The 18215-nt window shown below is 36.1% G+C and overlaps 1 protein-coding gene across 4 annotated transcripts in view; it reads right to left on the bottom strand.

Moving 5' to 3' along the window:
* The window catches only part of ZNF385D (zinc finger protein 385D), an 891925-nt gene that overhangs the window by 226071 nt on the left and 647639 nt on the right, over positions 1-18215 (bottom strand). Inside the window, exon 1 of one of the 4 annotated variants that reach the window (XM_049100151.1) lies at positions 13584-13672. The exons of the other annotated variants lie outside the window; for them this stretch is intronic. Coding sequence (XP_048956108.1) covers positions 13584-13597 — 14 coding nt within the window. The 5' untranslated portion in view covers positions 13598-13672. Of the gene's footprint in view, positions 1-13583; positions 13673-18215 lie in introns of those variants that run through there. 4 annotated transcript variants of the gene reach the window in all.

Here is an 18215-nt window from a genome sequence, read left to right as displayed (position 1 = left end):
TCAAGTGTTTAAATCGAGCTAATGTAGGCAGTTAAACCTGCCTAACTACATCTGTCTCTTAGGGTAATTTTACTCATAATATCTAGGCTTTAGTCACCTTGCTCTAAAGAGAAAAAAAACAAAAAACAAAATACCACACTGAAGTCTTGTTACTTGGCATTGTTTTTCCATGACCTGTGCCTTTGAACTGGGACTTACCTGCATGAACTTTGCTATGCCAACAGAGCATGCAGTTCCTCCATAGCCTGATAAATATCTTATCCCATTTTTTTCCCCACATGATATCACTGTGGTGCATTCTTTGCTTCATCTCCAAGCCCTTGCCAATCTGTGTAGGTACTAAATGTGATCCAAGGTATTAATGAAACACCTCCTGAGTTTAAATGGTTTAGTGTAATTCTCCCAGTATCCTTCAAATGAGCTAAATCAAATCAGAATTACACAACACCTTCATTATCTTAAGTAGTATTTTTATTATGTAAATGGAAGCTATTAGTTGACAAGAAGAGCAAGTCTAAGAGAAGAAGACAAGTTTTAGACCTGATGAGTCAGAGGTATAAATGGAAAAGTAGCCATTGGATAAGAGAGTCCACTGCTTAGAAGCCAGTTCTGGGCAGATTCCACTCTGAGCAAACATTGGAGAGTCATCAGAGAAGAAATCTAGACATGAGAAAGATTTCCTTGGAAAAATGTAGAAAAGGCCTGGGCCTCCGCCTGAGCATTGATGATCCTTAGCCCAGTGAGAAAGACCCAGAAGGACTGGAAAGAGCAAGATGACCCAGAAGGACTGGAAAGAGCAAGATGGGAGGAAGGAGAATGTGCCTGCCCTGAGGCAAACTAACCAGCAACTTCCTAGAGGAAGAGAACAGAAACAGGGGCTAACCTATCAGAGTATATTAGTGTGTATTGCTAAAAGGTGAGGAACACTTTATCACATATTTTTAGTCCAATAATGAGTCCAATTAAGATTCCATTGTTGATTTTTTTTTCTTTAAAAAGAGCTAACTACATGGTCCAAATATAAAATGCTCTAATCTGTTTATAACATAATTTTATTAGCATTTTTTTTTTCTCAACGTAAGTTTCTTAACCATGGATTTCATTTTGAGGTGTGAATTTACTCTATCTTTTAAACAACTCCCCTTTCTTCTCCATCAGCCTAAAAGCAATTACATTTCAACTTCTGCACAAAGGGAAGTGTACTGAGAACTCTACGTAGTGTATCTCCTTTGTACTTTCATAGCCTTTTGAATTTAAAAAATAAAATTAAAAAAGGAATGATGAGGTTAAAGACAATTGCTCAAGGTCACACCATTAGTAAAGTGTAGAGCCAAAATTCGACACCAAACATTCTGCTTCCGGAGTCTAAGCCATTATAGCTACATTTTATTCAGATATTGCCATTTTGTTGACGACGTGTAATAAAGAACAACAAATTCTATAAACAAAAGGCTGATTTCAAGTAAACTTTGCCAAAGCAAATCAAATGAATATATACTGAGCGGGACTCATTTTTTAAGGCAATGGAATATTCAGGAAGCAATTTCAGTTTCTTGCTCCACTGGTGCTTATAATCCAGTGTATTGCATATTATGCATATATTGAATCTACCAGATACCATTACACAATAGACTGAATGTTCATGCCCTCCTCCCCAAATTAGTATGTTGAAATCCAGCCCCCACTGTGATGGCATTTGGAAGTGGGGCCTTTGGAAGCTGTTTAGGTCATGAGGGTTGGAGCCCTCAAGAACGGGATTAGTGCCTTTATAGAAGTGGCCCCAGAAAGATTCCCTGACTTCCACAAGTGTGGCTAAAGTCTAGGAACCAGAAGCTAGGACTTACCAGATACCAAATCTTCCTGTGCCTTGATCTTGGATTTACCAACCTCCTGAACTGTGAGAAATGAATGTCTGTTAATTATAAGCCACCCAGTCTATGGTATTCTATTAGAGTAGCCCAAATTAACTAAGCAGATGCATTCATCCAAAGAGACAATTTTTTCTTTTTTTTTTTTTTGAGACAATTTTTTCTGTTTGAATTCAGTTCTGTTTATTTCTGTTATTGATTTAGTTTTCCCTTTCAATGAATCTACACAGTCCAGAAGAGCAAAGTAGAAGTTAAACTTACATCCATCAATATTAATTCTCTTGAACTTAAAACTCATATGTGCTACAGCATTCACTTGATTGTGAATGTTTTCATTCAATGTTTCACTGTGATTTTTTTCCCCACATTTCAATTGAATCTTCTTTCATAATAGTCATGACACAAAATTCCTAGGAAATGCAACTGGAGTTAGCAGTGGGTAACATTTAGAAATAACCATGGAAGAGACTATGTCACTATCACCATCGCCAAATTAAAATAAAATATATCAAAAAGAGTGGCAATCACATTTTTGCCATCTTAAGGGGCCTACACTTAGCACATTCCATTTGTAGCATCTATTAGCTTCTGAGGTGTAGGAAATGTAAGTTCTGTTTTCCAGTACTTTGGTGAACATTCTTACAAATCCTATAATAGCAAAAAAAAAAAAAAAAAAAAAAAAAAATTCAGATTTCAGTTTCCTCAAGAACATTCCCTGTGGAGCTGACATGTGCTCTGTTTAGTCTCGGCCTCAATGTGATTGTTTCTTCTGGCAGGTTTTGCTTAAAACAAACCTAACTTTATATTTTCTTTTAATTCTGAAACATTTGGTCCTTGGAAGTGTTGTAAAATCAGTTACTAATGGAATTGTAGTAATTATGGTGTTCTGAAAATGACTGGCTTTAAAATGGAAGAGAAATAAAATGTCTATAAGTGATTGCAAGTGAGAAGATACACAAGCCATATTTTATTTTTCTAAGAAGTCCTGTCATTGTGAGCACTTATTATATTTTAAGTTCTGTGCTAGATGGCTTTTTATATACATTATTTATGTAAACAACGAAGATATCCTTGTTCTTATCATACAGGTGAAGAAACAGAGGCTTAGTGAGATCCATTTACTGAAGATAAACTGCCTTGTTAAGTGGTAGAGCCAAGAAGAATTAGAAATCAGAGATATCTGATTCAAAGCCCATATTCTTTGATCATATTACACCCTTCTTCCTCTCAAATACCTAATAAATTGTGGGGATCACATGAAAGAGGTTTTTGTTTTTAAAAGCACACAAAGAGAGGCAGAAGAGACATAGGCAGAGGAGAAGCTCCCTGTGGGGAGCCCAATGCAGGACTTGATCCCAGAACCACAGGATCACCACCTGAGTCAAAGGTAGACACTCAACCACTGAGCCACCCCGGTGCCCACAAAGAGGTATTGATGGAAACAGAAACTGCCTTGGAGTAAAGGATCTAAGTTTTCATATTCACATAGCTAGGAGAGAGCAGAGACAGGATTTACAAATCCAGGAGAGAAAAAAAACAGAATTTGCTTATAGCCTCAGGGAAGAGAAAGTCATCATATCAAGGTTATGGAGCCATTACCAAACATAACATATAAATGAAAAGGGACATCTATATTATGATAAAATAAAAGACCTCATAAAATAATACAGTTAAATATGAGGATTAAAGTGAAACTAAAATAAAAGGGGAGCAAATAATCAGTGGGAGCTGTCACTGCTGGGAGCCACATTGGTAGAGAGTGCTGGCAGTACAGGGTCAGTCTGAGAGAGGCAGTCTGCAGTGGCCCTGAGCTCAGAGAATACCAGGCACTGACCGAAAGTCCAAGACCAGAGACTAAGGTAAATAAGAGAACAGAAGTTTTTTGTTTTTTTTTTTCTTTGCTTGCCATAATCACTTTCTTGCCCTCCTGTGAATTGCAACCTCAATTATATAGTTCTTTGCTTGCTGTGAGGTACATACACATCCTGATTTGTGCTACTAAAACCCATTGATCTGACTCAACTCAGACCAAACCAGACCTAACTGACTAATGTAGGGCATCACAGAAATGGTCTCTGATTTTTCTTTGACTACAAATTTCCTAAAAGCTCATTTTCTTATTAGGAGTATTAGAATTTGAGTATCCAGATATCACTGGCCTAAATAAATTTTGAAGAGAAATATTTAATTTAGCAATGAGGATAAAATGTCCCAGTAACTAAATTGCACTCTGCTGGTGTGTGTGGTGGACTATCTGCACCGAATTATTCAATTTCAAATAATAATAATAAACATTAAAATAATAATAATAACCACTCACAATTTTTGAGCTCTTTATATATACATAGGATTTTAATTTTCACAGCCTGAATAATTTAATTTTTGTAGTAGTGAAACGGAGGCTGTATGAAATTAAGTACTTTGTAGCAGCCAATTCAAAGTAGGAAGGCAACCACTAATTCGCTGGGCTCAGTATTCCTGCTCTTGGTAAAAATCCTATTCTATCCATTGTCCCCATAAGCCAAGGATACAAATCCCTATCACTACTTCCCTTTCTAGTACTCAGGACATAGTTACCAATCAATCATATATCTAGTTGACCTCAGAATCCTTCCAACACAACATACTAGTATCTAATCCAGTTGACCAAAGTTTGCTATCCCCAATATAATACTCAAAATGACCTAAACCTGATGACATCAGGACATCTTAGACTCAACTCTCAGAGTTAAAGACCATGTTAGAAGACACATAGAAATGCTTTATAAACATAAGAAGATGCAAAGTAGAATCATCCCCATGATTGGTGTTCTTATATCAAGCTATTTGGCCAACTGTTCTGCCTTCCGCAGGTTAGAATCTGGTTAGAGGAATAAGAGTGGCATGTGACTTTTTTGCCAAAGCTTGCCCAGGTTATGAGGACAACAGTAAGTCTCCTCAGTAAGTAGGAGACTTCCACTCCTCAGCTTTCTGCAACAGTGACTGTAGACATAATATGTTTAGTGATACCCCCTCCAGACTCAGATGTGATTGAACGGCTTGAAAATATACAGCTTCCTCATAGCTATTCTTCCTCATTGATCTGTCTCTGAGAGTGGAAGCCTGTGGATTGACCTGATCAATGTAAACTGAGAAAGGTCTGTGGAAAACAAAAGAACTACTAACCCTAAAAGGAAACTGGAGAAGGGGTTCTGATCACAGACACAGAGCTGTAGTTAGTCCTTTTAAATTCATGGGTCTGTTTGCCTTAAATTGTAAAGATTATTTTGTGCTTTTGAAAGGACATTAATCCCAAAGGAAGAACAAAACAGAATGAGTCAAATTGCTTTGAGCAGGAATGCCTGCTGAGAGAGGAGAGAAATTCTGCAAGAAGCGTCTCTTGTGAAATTGGCACTGCATTTTCCTGAATGATTCTGATCTGTCCCGCATATCATTTTCAAAAGTCATTATGCCTTCCAAGCGCTAACTATCCGTCTCCCATGTTATCAATGTCATTATGACCTTTTCTTGCCTATTCATACCACTGAGTGGCTTCATCATATAAGTAAGATAAGGAAAATACTTGTTTAATATTTTCACATTTATGTCATTTGTTTAACTCCTCCCTGCCCTTCAAGGTTTAGCTGAAATGCCATTTCTCCTCCCCCCTGTCCATTTAACGCCAAAATCAATTTTCTCCTTTGCAAACTTCCACAGAATATTTTAAGTGGTGATGAGAACAGGCTTTGTCATCAGAAACCTGAATCCAAATTCCAACATTTTCATGTCCTAAGGCAATTAGCAGCTATGTAGTTTCTTCTCCTATAGATTAAGAAAATAACACCTAAATCACAGGATTTAAGGATTACATGGAGAAATATTTAACAGTGTAAACACTAGATTATAGTAACTCTTCTTACTGATATTTTCATGATTTTATTTAAATGATAGGAAATAAACCGATACAATATTTTATGAAATTTTATTTCATTAAAGTTATTGTTTAAATAATTAATCATTATGTTGGGTCTTACTTTTTTATTTGCTAGTACAATTATCTGGCTATGGCTTAAAAAGCTTTGGAAGGGAAGTGTTCATGTCTGTTTTACCTTAATTTTTTCCCATGATGCCTAATGAAGTGCTTCAAAGTTTATGGGCACTTAAGTGTTCTTGAGTGAATGAATAAGTGAATGGATAAATAAGACATTGTTTCTCTGAAAACTAATCCAAAGAGAGTAAATGGAAATGGTGAACTATATTTAATTTCATTAATCTCTGTGGTTCATTCCTACTAAGAACATGAACTATTAAATAATGTTTGTTTTCAATGGATGAGCATTGTGGTGGTAGGCACAAGAAACAAGATTAAGAAAAGAGACAGAAATAAATTAAAAAGGAAGGAAGGGAGGAAGGAAGGAACGGGAGAGGGAATACAAAACAGTAATCTGGGGAATGATCATCATCAAATCAGATATGCAAATGACCCACCTGACCTAGACAGAGCTATTACTGAAACAACCTGGAAACAACATGGAAACTACCCAGAAAGATGTCCTATATGGAAACATCCACTCTTCCAAGATCTCACGGTGATCCACAGAAGTATTTCTATCTTTTAAACTGGAAAGTAATTAAGCATATGACATTATCTGACAAAGTATTACATGAGACAGAGACCAGCTCTGTGTCTAAAATAGCCAACTCAGAATCTAGCATGGAAATATTTACTATTATTTTTGGTCAGTGGAAAAATGGACACACGCTGATTCACAGTCATCCCTTCTTAGCTTCGTTTTCAATTACTTGTCTGCTCTGTCACCTCTTCTCTCTTACCACCCCTCACTTCTCTATCCTCTCAGATTTACTTCTTGGCACGTTCATTCTCTCTCACAAACATTCATCAAATATTTATTGGTTGCCCACTGTTGTGAATGTACTGGGTAAGTTTTAATAAAAGTAAATATGATCCCAAGCCCTTTAAATAAAGATAAAATGAAAGCAATAGCAAGGGAATGAGCACATTCTTTTTTCCATCCCTATTCTCTTCAGCAACCCCTTTGGAATAATAGTTTTCTCTTATTTAATAAAATATTTCTCTGAACCATCAAATAAAAACAAGTAAAATTTGTTAATATTAGCATTTATTAACAAAAGCAAACCAGCTTCTCACTGGACATTGGTTGGCCTTACTTTGGTCTTTGCTCCATATTTTCCTATAGTTTGAAGCCCACTTTTTTTTTTTTTTCCAGCAAAGAGCCATGTGTGATGTTTAATTAACAGTATCAAATATGACCGGCACTTTTTTTTTTTTTAAACAGAATGTCATATGTTTGGTATTTATATGGACTGGAATCAAGGCCACTTAATTTTATGAGTAGCTTTCTTGTCCATTTGCTACATTTTCACCAACTATTCCAGGCAAACAGTTTTAGATGGCATATTGGCACTGGGGAAATCTTGATAATAATTGTTTATGGCAGTCTTGCTTGTAGCTGAAGAATTCAATTAGTCTAGCCAAAATTTTAGTTGGCTCTTTTTGTCAAATACCCCTAGCCAAATCATGAGTGCTATACAATTCCTTTCTTTTCTATTCTTATACACAAACACACAATCTTCTATTTCTTATTCCCCACAGACAGCCATGTTGTATGCTCACTCTGTCTTTAATGGCCACTACCACAAAGCCAGTAGATGTTTTGGAGAGTCTGTATTTTCATTTTTAATGTTGTCTTCCATTTTCAATTGTCCTTGGCTACATTTTCATTTAGCTAGCCTAGGTAGGATCTCAACTGACTGATAAATTCCAACTATTGATACAAGCATAGTAGACCTGTTTGCAAAAACTCAGACTTACCCATCACAGTTCAGAGTATTATATACTGTTACAAAAATATCTTAAGTCCTTCCCTGATAACATAAGAACATGGTGAGGTAAATCTTCTTTGAAACATGTTTATTTTTATTTTTAAAAATTCGTATGTTCAGAGATCCTATGTGAATATGGTCTCTGAATAAAACCCTACATTTTTGACACATGGGATGTAAATTTGATTGATTGGAGCAAATTATATTATTCATTATGTTTCTGGAAAGGCAAAGGCAGTACAATTGGTAAACTAAAAGTGATTATTTCAGTAATGAGATATTTCAAATGAGCAGGCTTTAATCTGCTAAAGGAAATAGCAGGGCGTACCTCGAGAGGCAAGCTTAGGAAAACCAGCTGTCCCTCAAAGATATCCATAATACCAAAAGCACAAATGTATATCACAGATAAAGTAGGGTAGAAGAGACACCAAAAGGGACGGAAAAACAGCTCTGTGTATATTTGCAATCCATACAAAAAAAAAACAAAAAACAAAAACATGTATTCTGGAAGAAACCAGACAAAGAATGATAAAAGAAATACAAAAAGTTGTAACAAAACAACCAAAAAAAATTTTGCATATATTTTTAGTGTCACAAATCAGAAGATACCAATATGAAGGATCATACTTAATATGACTAAAGGAAAGAGAAAATAGAGATTTCATTGATTTACTGATTCACAGAATGGGCAGAAATGAAAAAAAAAAAAAACAGGTAAATTATTGTTGGGCACCTAGAGTATATTGAACCCATTGGCTGGCCAACTAAAAACATCACATGCCAGTGAAAAGCATCCAGTACACCATATGTCTGACATCAATGAGTCAGACTTCAGAACATAAGAATTAATCATATTAAGCCTGATTGTTGGACTGATTTTGGAGAGAGAAGGGTGTAAAGTAAGCATACAGGCCACATTTAGTGAAGTTCAAACAAAGGTAAGTTCGGAAGAAACACAATTACATAGAAGTCTTCACAAAATAAAAAGCTAAAATCTAGACTATTGGAAGGTTCATTTGTTTGTTGTTCTATTTCATTTTAATGTTGAAACCAGAAGGATTGGGTAAGTATGCTCATGGTTAATAGCTTATGAGAGAGGTACACACCCTGGCAAATATCCAAAATACAGAAAAGATATGATTCAAGGGAAGGCAGATAGAGAAAGAAAAGGAATTGGGAGAAGCTAGTTATTGGCAATGTTTGCCTGCAGGTAAGAGACTCAGTGTGACTTAACAGCCTTTGACTATTTGAAAAGTAATATAGGAAGGATGGTGAACAGATGTTCTCCATTTTCACTTAAGACAGAAAAAGCAGACAGAGGACTGAAAGTGCAGAGGAAGGATAAAAAAAAAGTTATTTTAGTTGCAACCATGTCTGGAGGAAATGGCACACTTTCAGTCCTTCCAATAGGAATGACTGTCAAGGGTTAAAACTTTATAGGAAAATGAGCTTCTAAATCTCCTCTGCAATGTTGTAGGATTCATCTGGGAAGACATAAAAAATCAGAACAAGTTTGAATAGGATGGGACTTAACCAATCAAATAATCTACTCCCTGAGTAGGGGTAGGCAAACATTTCTTTTTTTGGAAATTGCCAAATAATAAATATTTTAAGCTTTGTGAACCATATGATCTGTACTGTAATTCCATCGTTGTAGTGTGATGGCAGCCACAGACAAGACTTAAACCAATGGACATGACTATGATCTAATAAAATTTTATTTACTAAAACAGTCATCAAGCCAGATTTAGTTCTCTGGCACTAGCTGTAAGTTTCCTGGTCTAAAATGTTGATTCTCAAACTTTGTGAGCATCAGAAGTACCTGGAGGATTTGTTAAAACACAAATGCTTGAGGTCAACCTCTACTTAGAGGTTCTGAGTCCTGAGCAAGGCCTGCTAATTTGCATGTTTTACTAATTGACAGACAATGCTGATCTTTTGATCTAGGGACCATACACTAAGAACCCTGCAGCCAGAAAATGGAACTGACAAGCCAAGGTCCAGGCGAGGGTGTGTGTGTGCATGTGTGTGTGTGTGCGTTGAGCAAAATACTAAGATGGATTTTCTGCTTCCCAGTGTACACACTGTGCACAATCCCCAAGAATGTGAATTTGCTGGGTATTTCTCCTGTGATTATGTTATTCTAAGTGACATGACCTCAAAATCCGGAGATTATCAGAGTGGGCCTAAGCTAATCATATGTGACCTTTAAAAGCAAAGAACATCCTCCTGCTGGTCAAAGAAGCACCAAAAGCATTCAATGGTGCTGTTGCTGGCTTGCAGATGAAGGCCACATGGTTAAGGAGCTCAGAACAGCTGCAGACTCACAGGAGCAAGGAAACAAAGACCTCAGTCCTACAACCATAGGAACTGAATTCTGCCAACAAGAATGAACTTAGAAACAGATTTTTATTTTTTCCCCAAAGTCTCCAACCAAAATCTTGATTTTAGCCTTATGATGCTCTGAGCAGAGAACACAGCCACACCAGTGCTCAACTCCTGACCAAAAGAACTGAGAACTAATAAAGGAGTATGATTTTAAGCCTCCAAATTCCTGGTAAACTTATTCCACAGTATTAGGAAATCAAACACTGTGTAAAGTGTATACCCCAACTTAGACCTAAACCTCCCACATTGAACCAGTTATAAGTCTACCTCTAGACATCATTATCAACCCCAACAAAAACCAGACATGCTCTGCTCCACCCTTTGCCCCTTTTACACGCATACTCCCCAAAGCACTGTGTTTGGGAAGCATCTCTCTTTGAATTAAAACATTCTCCAATTGTTCAGTCCTCTCTTCTGGTCAGGGGCTAAAAGAAACTTAGGTAATAAATAGCTTATTTGTTTGGCAAGCTTAGCCATGCTAAACTTAAAAACAGTTAATTGTTTTTTATCTTTTCAAAGAGATTTATATTCTTTAGCATCTAATTTGAGCCAATCCTGACTATTTTAATGACAAAACCCCTTTAAGAATTTTTGATAAACCCAAATTCATAAGAAGTTCAAAAATACCCTCAACAGTTAAGTATTATAAAAATCATATTAATTTAAAAGCATTACATTTTCTGACATTTAAAAAGTCTCTGACATGGCATATCCATAGTTTGATTTTTCTAATGTTCTTATAAAGGTCATGTTTATGGTATAATAAGCACACATTTGCAAGGGTTATTAATCAGAGCAAAGCTAGGTTGCAAACAGATTTCCAAAGAATTTCCCATTTTTATTCTGAACATATTAGCTACTTAAGAATGTCATATTTTTCAAGAGCCTACTTGGAAAAAAAAAACTAATGATTAATTTTGTTCAAAGGGATGTCTTCATTTTAAATGAAGCAGGAGTGTAGCTTAGGAAAATAAATGACAGGGATGTATTCTGCTAGTTCAGCAAACTTGTATGGCAATTTGGAAAATTCTAATTTTTAAGCTAATGCTTTAGAGCTGGTACATTGCTAGTTAGCAAGGAAACCGATAAGGTCTATGAACTTCATAAAGAATCCAGTGGGTATTGACAATAGTTTTTTCTAATGTGTACGTGAAGGAAGGAACATATCCTATTAATGCTAAGAAATACTGCAAAATTCTGGTCCATATAGGTATTAAACTTTATTTTCTCAATCAATTACCTTCCCATTTTGTCTTAGCAAGAGAGATATTGGATTCCTTCTTGCCAAATGTAAGAAAAGAATAGATTTCTTTGGTTTTAATATTTAAGAAATGTCAAGAAGAGTGTCCCTGAGGATTTTTTGGCTACTAGCTATTTGGAAACATCACTTGCCTTGGGGACAAGAATTCAACCTACCCTTGAAATACAAGTACACTTTCAAAATATTTAAGTTTAACAAAAGAGGGGATCCCTGTGTGGCTCTGTGGTTGAGTGCCTACCTTTGGCTCAGGGTGTGATCCTGGGGTCCTGGGATGGAGTCCCACATCAGGCTCCTGCATGGAGCCCACTTCTCCCTCTGCTTATGTCTCTGTCTCTCTCTCTCTCTCTCTCTCTATCTCTATCTCTATCTCTCTGTTTGTGTGTGTGTGTCTCCCATGAATAAATAAAATCTTTTAGAAAAAAGTGTAACAAAAGAAAAAAACACACACAACCTGGCTCAGCCTAATGGTTCATAAAAGAAAGCACAAATGGCAGAATTTTAAGCATTTGATTTTCAAATTTCTGTACCTCTCTTCAATCTTTCCATATGAGTTTCTCTAACCTTGTGTGTAACGAACTTTATAAACCAGACATGCTGGCACATGCAATTTCGCTCCAACAAGAGGAAGTATCAGTCCAAAGAGCTGTTTCACCTGGTGGGTGTTTTAACCAAACACTCCAGTTAGATTTCAAGGGCTCTAAAGAGCACAGCTCATAAAAAGACCAAGTACAAACCCATTAGAAATTGATGAAATTAGTAATTGGCATTGCCAAACTACTAATAGCATGGGATTTCTAGAGAACCTTTCTTGTATGGAACAACACATCTGCCTATCTTAATTTAGAAAATGAAGTGCTAGAAGTACAAATGATCGGCCACCCTGAGGTTTTGGCCAAGGGACCAGCAAAGCAATAAACCAACTGTGATAGCAAGATAGGTGAATTCCCTAGGCAATAATTCCTCAACTGAGACAATCAGAGCAGGGAGGATGGGTCAACAAGAAAAAGAGAAAGAACAATGGTGAAAACTAGCAGGCAAGACCTTTGGCTGTCACAGATGTCCAGCTTGGGTTTCCCACACGAATAAGTGATAAAGGCAAATTGAAACATTCTAACCTTTCATGTGACCCACATTAGAATAATTAAAGATAAATAATATAGACAAACATAAACAATATAGACAAATAATTAAAGATGAAGAATATAGACACTGTATTTCCACAGAAAGACAAAGAAAATTTTAAAATGAACTTTTTTTAAAGCATCAAGCAATTTAGTAGTTGCAAATATAATAGCGTGAAGAAACGTGTATTCAATTTATAACAGTTCTCTTCATTATTGTAACATAACACAAACTAAATTATTATTGTGTTTGGATTTTAAGGTTGCTATTATTATTATTGGCAAGTACAGATTATACATTGGAATACAGAGATTTAAATATTATGCTTTGAAATCATGTATGGTCTCCAACCACATAATTAAAAAAATAACAATGAGAAGCTGTAAAGCATCAGTGTATAGAGTAACATTAACCAATTGCAATATAATGTGAGTCACAGACATGAGTCACATACATAATTTTACATTTCCTAGTAGCCACATGAAAAAAGTAAAATGGAACAGGTGAAATGAATACAATAATGTTTTATTTAATTCAATTCACATAGAAAAGCATTTCAACATATAAGCAATGTAAAAAAATGGGTTATTTTATGCTCCTTTTCTGTACTAAGTTTTCATTTAAAAAAGTATATATCTTATACATCTAGCATACCTCAATTCAGACTAGCCAATTAAAGTCTGCAACAGCCACCTGTGGCTACTGACTACTGTATTTGGCAGCACAGGGAGAGAAGTTACAAAATCAGACTTTAGAGTCAGAATATAAATTTAAAACTTATCTCCCCAGCTAACTGATGTGACCCAAGCAGTAGAACTAATATTTCTTAACTTAATTTCCTTTCTCTGTAAAATGGAAAAAAAACAATAGTCCCTACCATTAAATGTTGTTCTGTTGATTAAATGAGATAATCCACACTTACGAAACATTTAATACTTTTTAGTTTTAATAGACTATTTTAATATGACATTGGAACTACTTATAGTCCTAAGATGTGAGAGCCGCAAAAATACATTTTGTCAATTAAAGTGGGGTTCTGCCTTTAATGATTTGGTCACCTCTATGGCAAACTAAAAATAGATATTAATAGATACTTTCCTGATCCTTCCATCATGAAGAGGAACCTATTCTCACCCTGTGAGTTATCACTGATCTTGTAATCTGATTTTCCAATGGAATATGCAGAAGGAATGCCATGTGCATTCTAGAATCTAGGTCTCATGAGGTTTCAGAGTCTTGCCATTGTCATCCAGTAAGGCCTCCTGGAGAGCAGTAGGAAAGGAAGCCAGTCTAGCCTAATGGAGGATGGGAGGCCATAAAAAGGAGAACCAGATTTCATAGCCGACAGCTAGCATCAACCTCCAGAAAGGTAAATGAGGTCGTCTTGGATCTTAGAGCCCCAGAGACTCTTGAGATAAATGTTGCTATAGGAATAAGCTAGACTAAATGAGCAGAAGTACCCAAATCCAACATACCAGGAGAAATACTTTACTTTTGCTGTTTTAAGTCAGTTAGTTTGGGAGTTAGTAGCAAGTGGTAAGTACAAAACTATTAACCCAAAACCTATTATGCTTTCTGAGTAAAGCAAAAAGTACTTCTAAATTCACAGGGAATAAACAAAAAAGGAAACACAATGGTTCATCAATGATAATCATGTACTGTATTGATCTGTGCCATTTGGGAAATAGCTGAATGGCTTCATGAAGCTTTATGTTCATTATAGAAAAGTTAGACAACATAAATAAGCAAAGAATAGAAAAAAATTTAAATCATTATAAACTCACTACCAAAAGTCACCTCTGTTACTTTTGGTGCCTCAACTATTTTGCTGCCTTTTATTTTTTTAAGATTTATTTATTTATATGTGTGGAGGGGAGGGGGCAGAGGGAGAGCGAGCTTCAAGCAGACTCTCCTGAGCTGGAGCCCGACCTGGAGCTTCACCTAATGACCCTAAGATTATGACCTGAGCCAAAAATTAAGGGTCGGCCACATAACTGACTAAACTGCCTAGATGCCCCAATTTTGCTCCTTTTTAATATATATATATATATATATATATATATATATATATATATATATATGGGGGCAAACACATTAATTTACAAAAACAGAATCATTTGAAACTGCCTTTATTCTTTTGAGAATAATTGGACTTTTTAGTAAATATATTACTAAAACATCATTTTAAATTTTGAAAAGTACTTTACTTTAGGGTATACCATAACTTATTTAACCAATGCCCCATCACTGGGCAATTATGATATGTCCAGCTTTTCCTATTATAAATATAGCTGACAGAATAATTTTACAATCATAAATAAGTTATTTCAAATGAAACAAAATAAGAAGGCAATCAATAAATGAAGGGAGGATAAGGCATACCATGAAACACATCATTATATCATTATTCATTAGTTATGTCTATATTATAAAACTAAAAAAACAAGTCTTTATCACAGCTAGATATTAACATTCTTTTCAAGTCTCAGCAGCTTTAAATGTGTTTATCAATGCTTCTATTTCCAAAGTATATGGATAAACTGTTTAAGCCGTTTTTAAATAATAAACTTTTTAAAATCTATGAATTATGCTATAACTATTGTCATCTGATGAAATTTGAATATTCAATTAGTATTCTAATATTGTTAATAACTCCAGAAATAAAACATGAAAACCAAATGCCAAGCCATATAATTTTTAAAATGACAAAGAGAAATTTCTCAGTTCCCACACAACAGCTTTTTACCATACCATATGTTTAAAAGATCAATTAAGAGCACACCAGGATATCTGAAAACAGCATGTGTATACTATGAAATTATTATAATGTGCTTGTGTTCCCAACAACATACTTCAATACATATATAGAGAGATGCCCTTTGCAAAGAAGACTATTATCTAGTTAAATAAGCTAAGAAAAATAATCTCTGTGACAATGAAAGGGAAGTTGGAGATAACAAACCTTACACACTGCCATGGCTAAGGCTGTATAATGTCAACATCCAGGGATTTTTGTGATGTCCAAATATTTAGAATCATCTGGCCTTCCCTACTTTCTTTTCCTGAAGCACAAAGATACTACCACAATTAAAGACTGAACAACTGAATCTCAGAACAGTATACCACGCTGAATGTGTTCTAATATAATACTATATAAAAAGAAGATGCCAGAAAGAGAATTTTGCAGTTTATCCAGTGATGTCCAGAGGAGAGCAACACTAAATTTAATTAACCACTAGTATTCAATCACTGGAGATGTGTGTTCTATTGTAGGGTTGCATAAACCCTCTGACCTTGCAATGTCTAAATGAACTGTCACTCAAAATGATCAACTTTCCTTTACTCCCATGTTCACCGAGCAACCTGCAGATTGCTTGGGCCTTTTCAGCCACCTGGAAAGGGTAGATTTGAAAAGTGGCTTTAAATATATAGTCACTGGAAATTCAGCATATTCAACTGTATATTAGTAATTAGACATTTAGGTTTAGATTTCACACGCCTTTTGTTCATACATGTCAGTCTTTGAGAACTGGCTTGCTTCTTGTAATAGCATCAGATTATGGGGAGGCTAGTCAGGTAGTCACCTGGGCATCAATCTTATCAGAAGCCCTAAAGCATTGAGTCTCAAGATTTATCAGAATCATCAAGATGGCTTAAAACAACACAGATTTCTGCGTCCCAACACCTGAGAATTTGCATTTCTAAGAACTTCACAGGTGATGCTGACTATAATGACTTGAGGGTCTTACACTGAGAGTCACTGCCCTAAAATACCCTTGGATTACATTGGGAATGTTATGGCAGTTTACACTGGTTTCTAAACATGACTCTTCACAGACCTAGTGAAATGTAAGTGCTTTTGTGCCTACCAAAGTGGATAGTGCCCTTGAGTGATATCTCAGACCTAGCTCCTTAGGAAACAGAGCCTGAAGCAAGAACTAAGTATTAATGCTATATTGAGGAGGTATGTGGCCCAGGCAGTGAGAGTAAGGGAATGGGATACGAGGCAGGGAAGACTGGCAAGAAACACAAGGTGAGGGCACCTGGGTGGCTCAATGGTTGAGCATCTCCCTTTGACTTGGGTTATGATCCTAGGGTCCTGGGATCAGGTCTCACATAGGGCTCCCTACAGGAAGCCCGTTTCTCTCTTTACCTATGTCTCTGCCTCTCTCTGTGTCTCTCATGAATAAATGAATAAAATCTTAAAAAAAAAGAAAGAAAGAAACACAAGGCAACGCATGGCCACTGCTTCAGAAGAAGCTGTGAAGGGACCCAGCCAACTCTGCTGGACCATATCTGACGTCTCCAGACGGACTGTGCAGAGAAACTGTATTGTGGAGCAGCCAATGAGAGAGAGGGGAAGGAGAGAAAATTTGGCTACCTTCCTTCTTCTTTTCTCCAAATTTTCCTAAGTGTGCCCCATAGGAAGCCAACCCCCTGCTCTTCCAGGTTGCATCATCTGACCTCTTTGGAACAATGACACATTCCACTTTTCAAGAGGTGTGGCATTTCATTGAAGTCTGGAAGTATCCGGAGAAGCCAGAGATCCAGAGCTTAACTCTATCTAAAGTAGCCAGTTAGCCACATCCCAAAAGGAAGGCTTGACCCTCCTAGACTAGCTACTGGACAACGCTAGATGGCTTTGAGAGTCTGTTCCTTGACATTGGTAGTGGGTGACATAGCGCAAGAAGCTGAAAGTCTAGAGAATGGAGGTACTGAGACTTTCCAGGAAAGCTCATAAAATCTGTCTAATCCCATCAGAAATTAAAAGTCTTACCTCATTTTCACCCACTTATTTCCAACAAATAGGGATAGCATTCTCCCCATCCAACTTTGAAATGACAGATCTTGTCATTTCATACCAATTCTGAGATCAACAAGCTCATGATTGCCTGAAAATGCTACACAGTATCAGCTAAAATTTTAAGACTGAATAATGCATGCCTTGGTGCTGCTAAGGAAAAGGAGATTATCTTCATTATTTTAAAAATCTAAATGTGAAAGTCTTTAATAGATCTACCAAAAAGTTGGCTGGGTCAAAATTGCAAAAAAAATTAAAATAAAAATAAAAACAAAAAGGAAAAAAAAAAGCATTGTTGTTATTCTAAGTGGAAAACCTTTGCCAACAAGAAAGAGAACTAAATCTATTTTCAATGAGACTTTACATCCATCCTAATGAGTGTGATCCACTAAACATTATGAGTGATGAAAAGACTGAGAATTGGGATCCCTGGGTGGTGCAGCGGTTTAGCGCCTGCTTTTGGCCCAGGGCGTGATCCTGGAGACCCGGGATCGAATCCCACATCAGGCTCCTGGTGCATGGAGCCTGCTTCTCCCTCTGCCTATGTCTCTGCCTCTCTCTCTCTCTCTCTCTCTGTGTGTGACTATCATAAATAAATAAAATTAAAAAAAAAAAAGACTGAGAATTAAATATACTAATTATAAAGTACATGTAAAAAAAATCCTTTATGCTAGACACAAAATTTGTATGTAATTTTTATATATATAAGATTTTTATTTCTTTAGGAAAAATATCTTTTTTTAATATCACTAAATATATATTTTTTTAATTTTTGTTTTTACTTTAATTAATCTCTATACCCAATGCGAGGCTAGAACCCACAACCCTGAGATCAAGAGTCTCAAGTTCTACTGACTGAGTCAGCCAGGCACTCCTCATAATTTTAATACAAAATAAATATATATGGATAAACATTTACGTCCATGTAACA

The sequence above is a fragment of the Canis lupus genome, chromosome 23 (genome assembly GCF_003254725.2).
Source record: "Canis lupus dingo isolate Sandy chromosome 23, ASM325472v2, whole genome shotgun sequence".
Lineage (NCBI taxonomy): Eukaryota > Metazoa > Chordata > Mammalia > Carnivora > Canidae > Canis > Canis lupus.
Note: the sequence above shows the minus strand (reverse complement) of the source record. Positions and strands in the feature narration are given on the sequence as shown.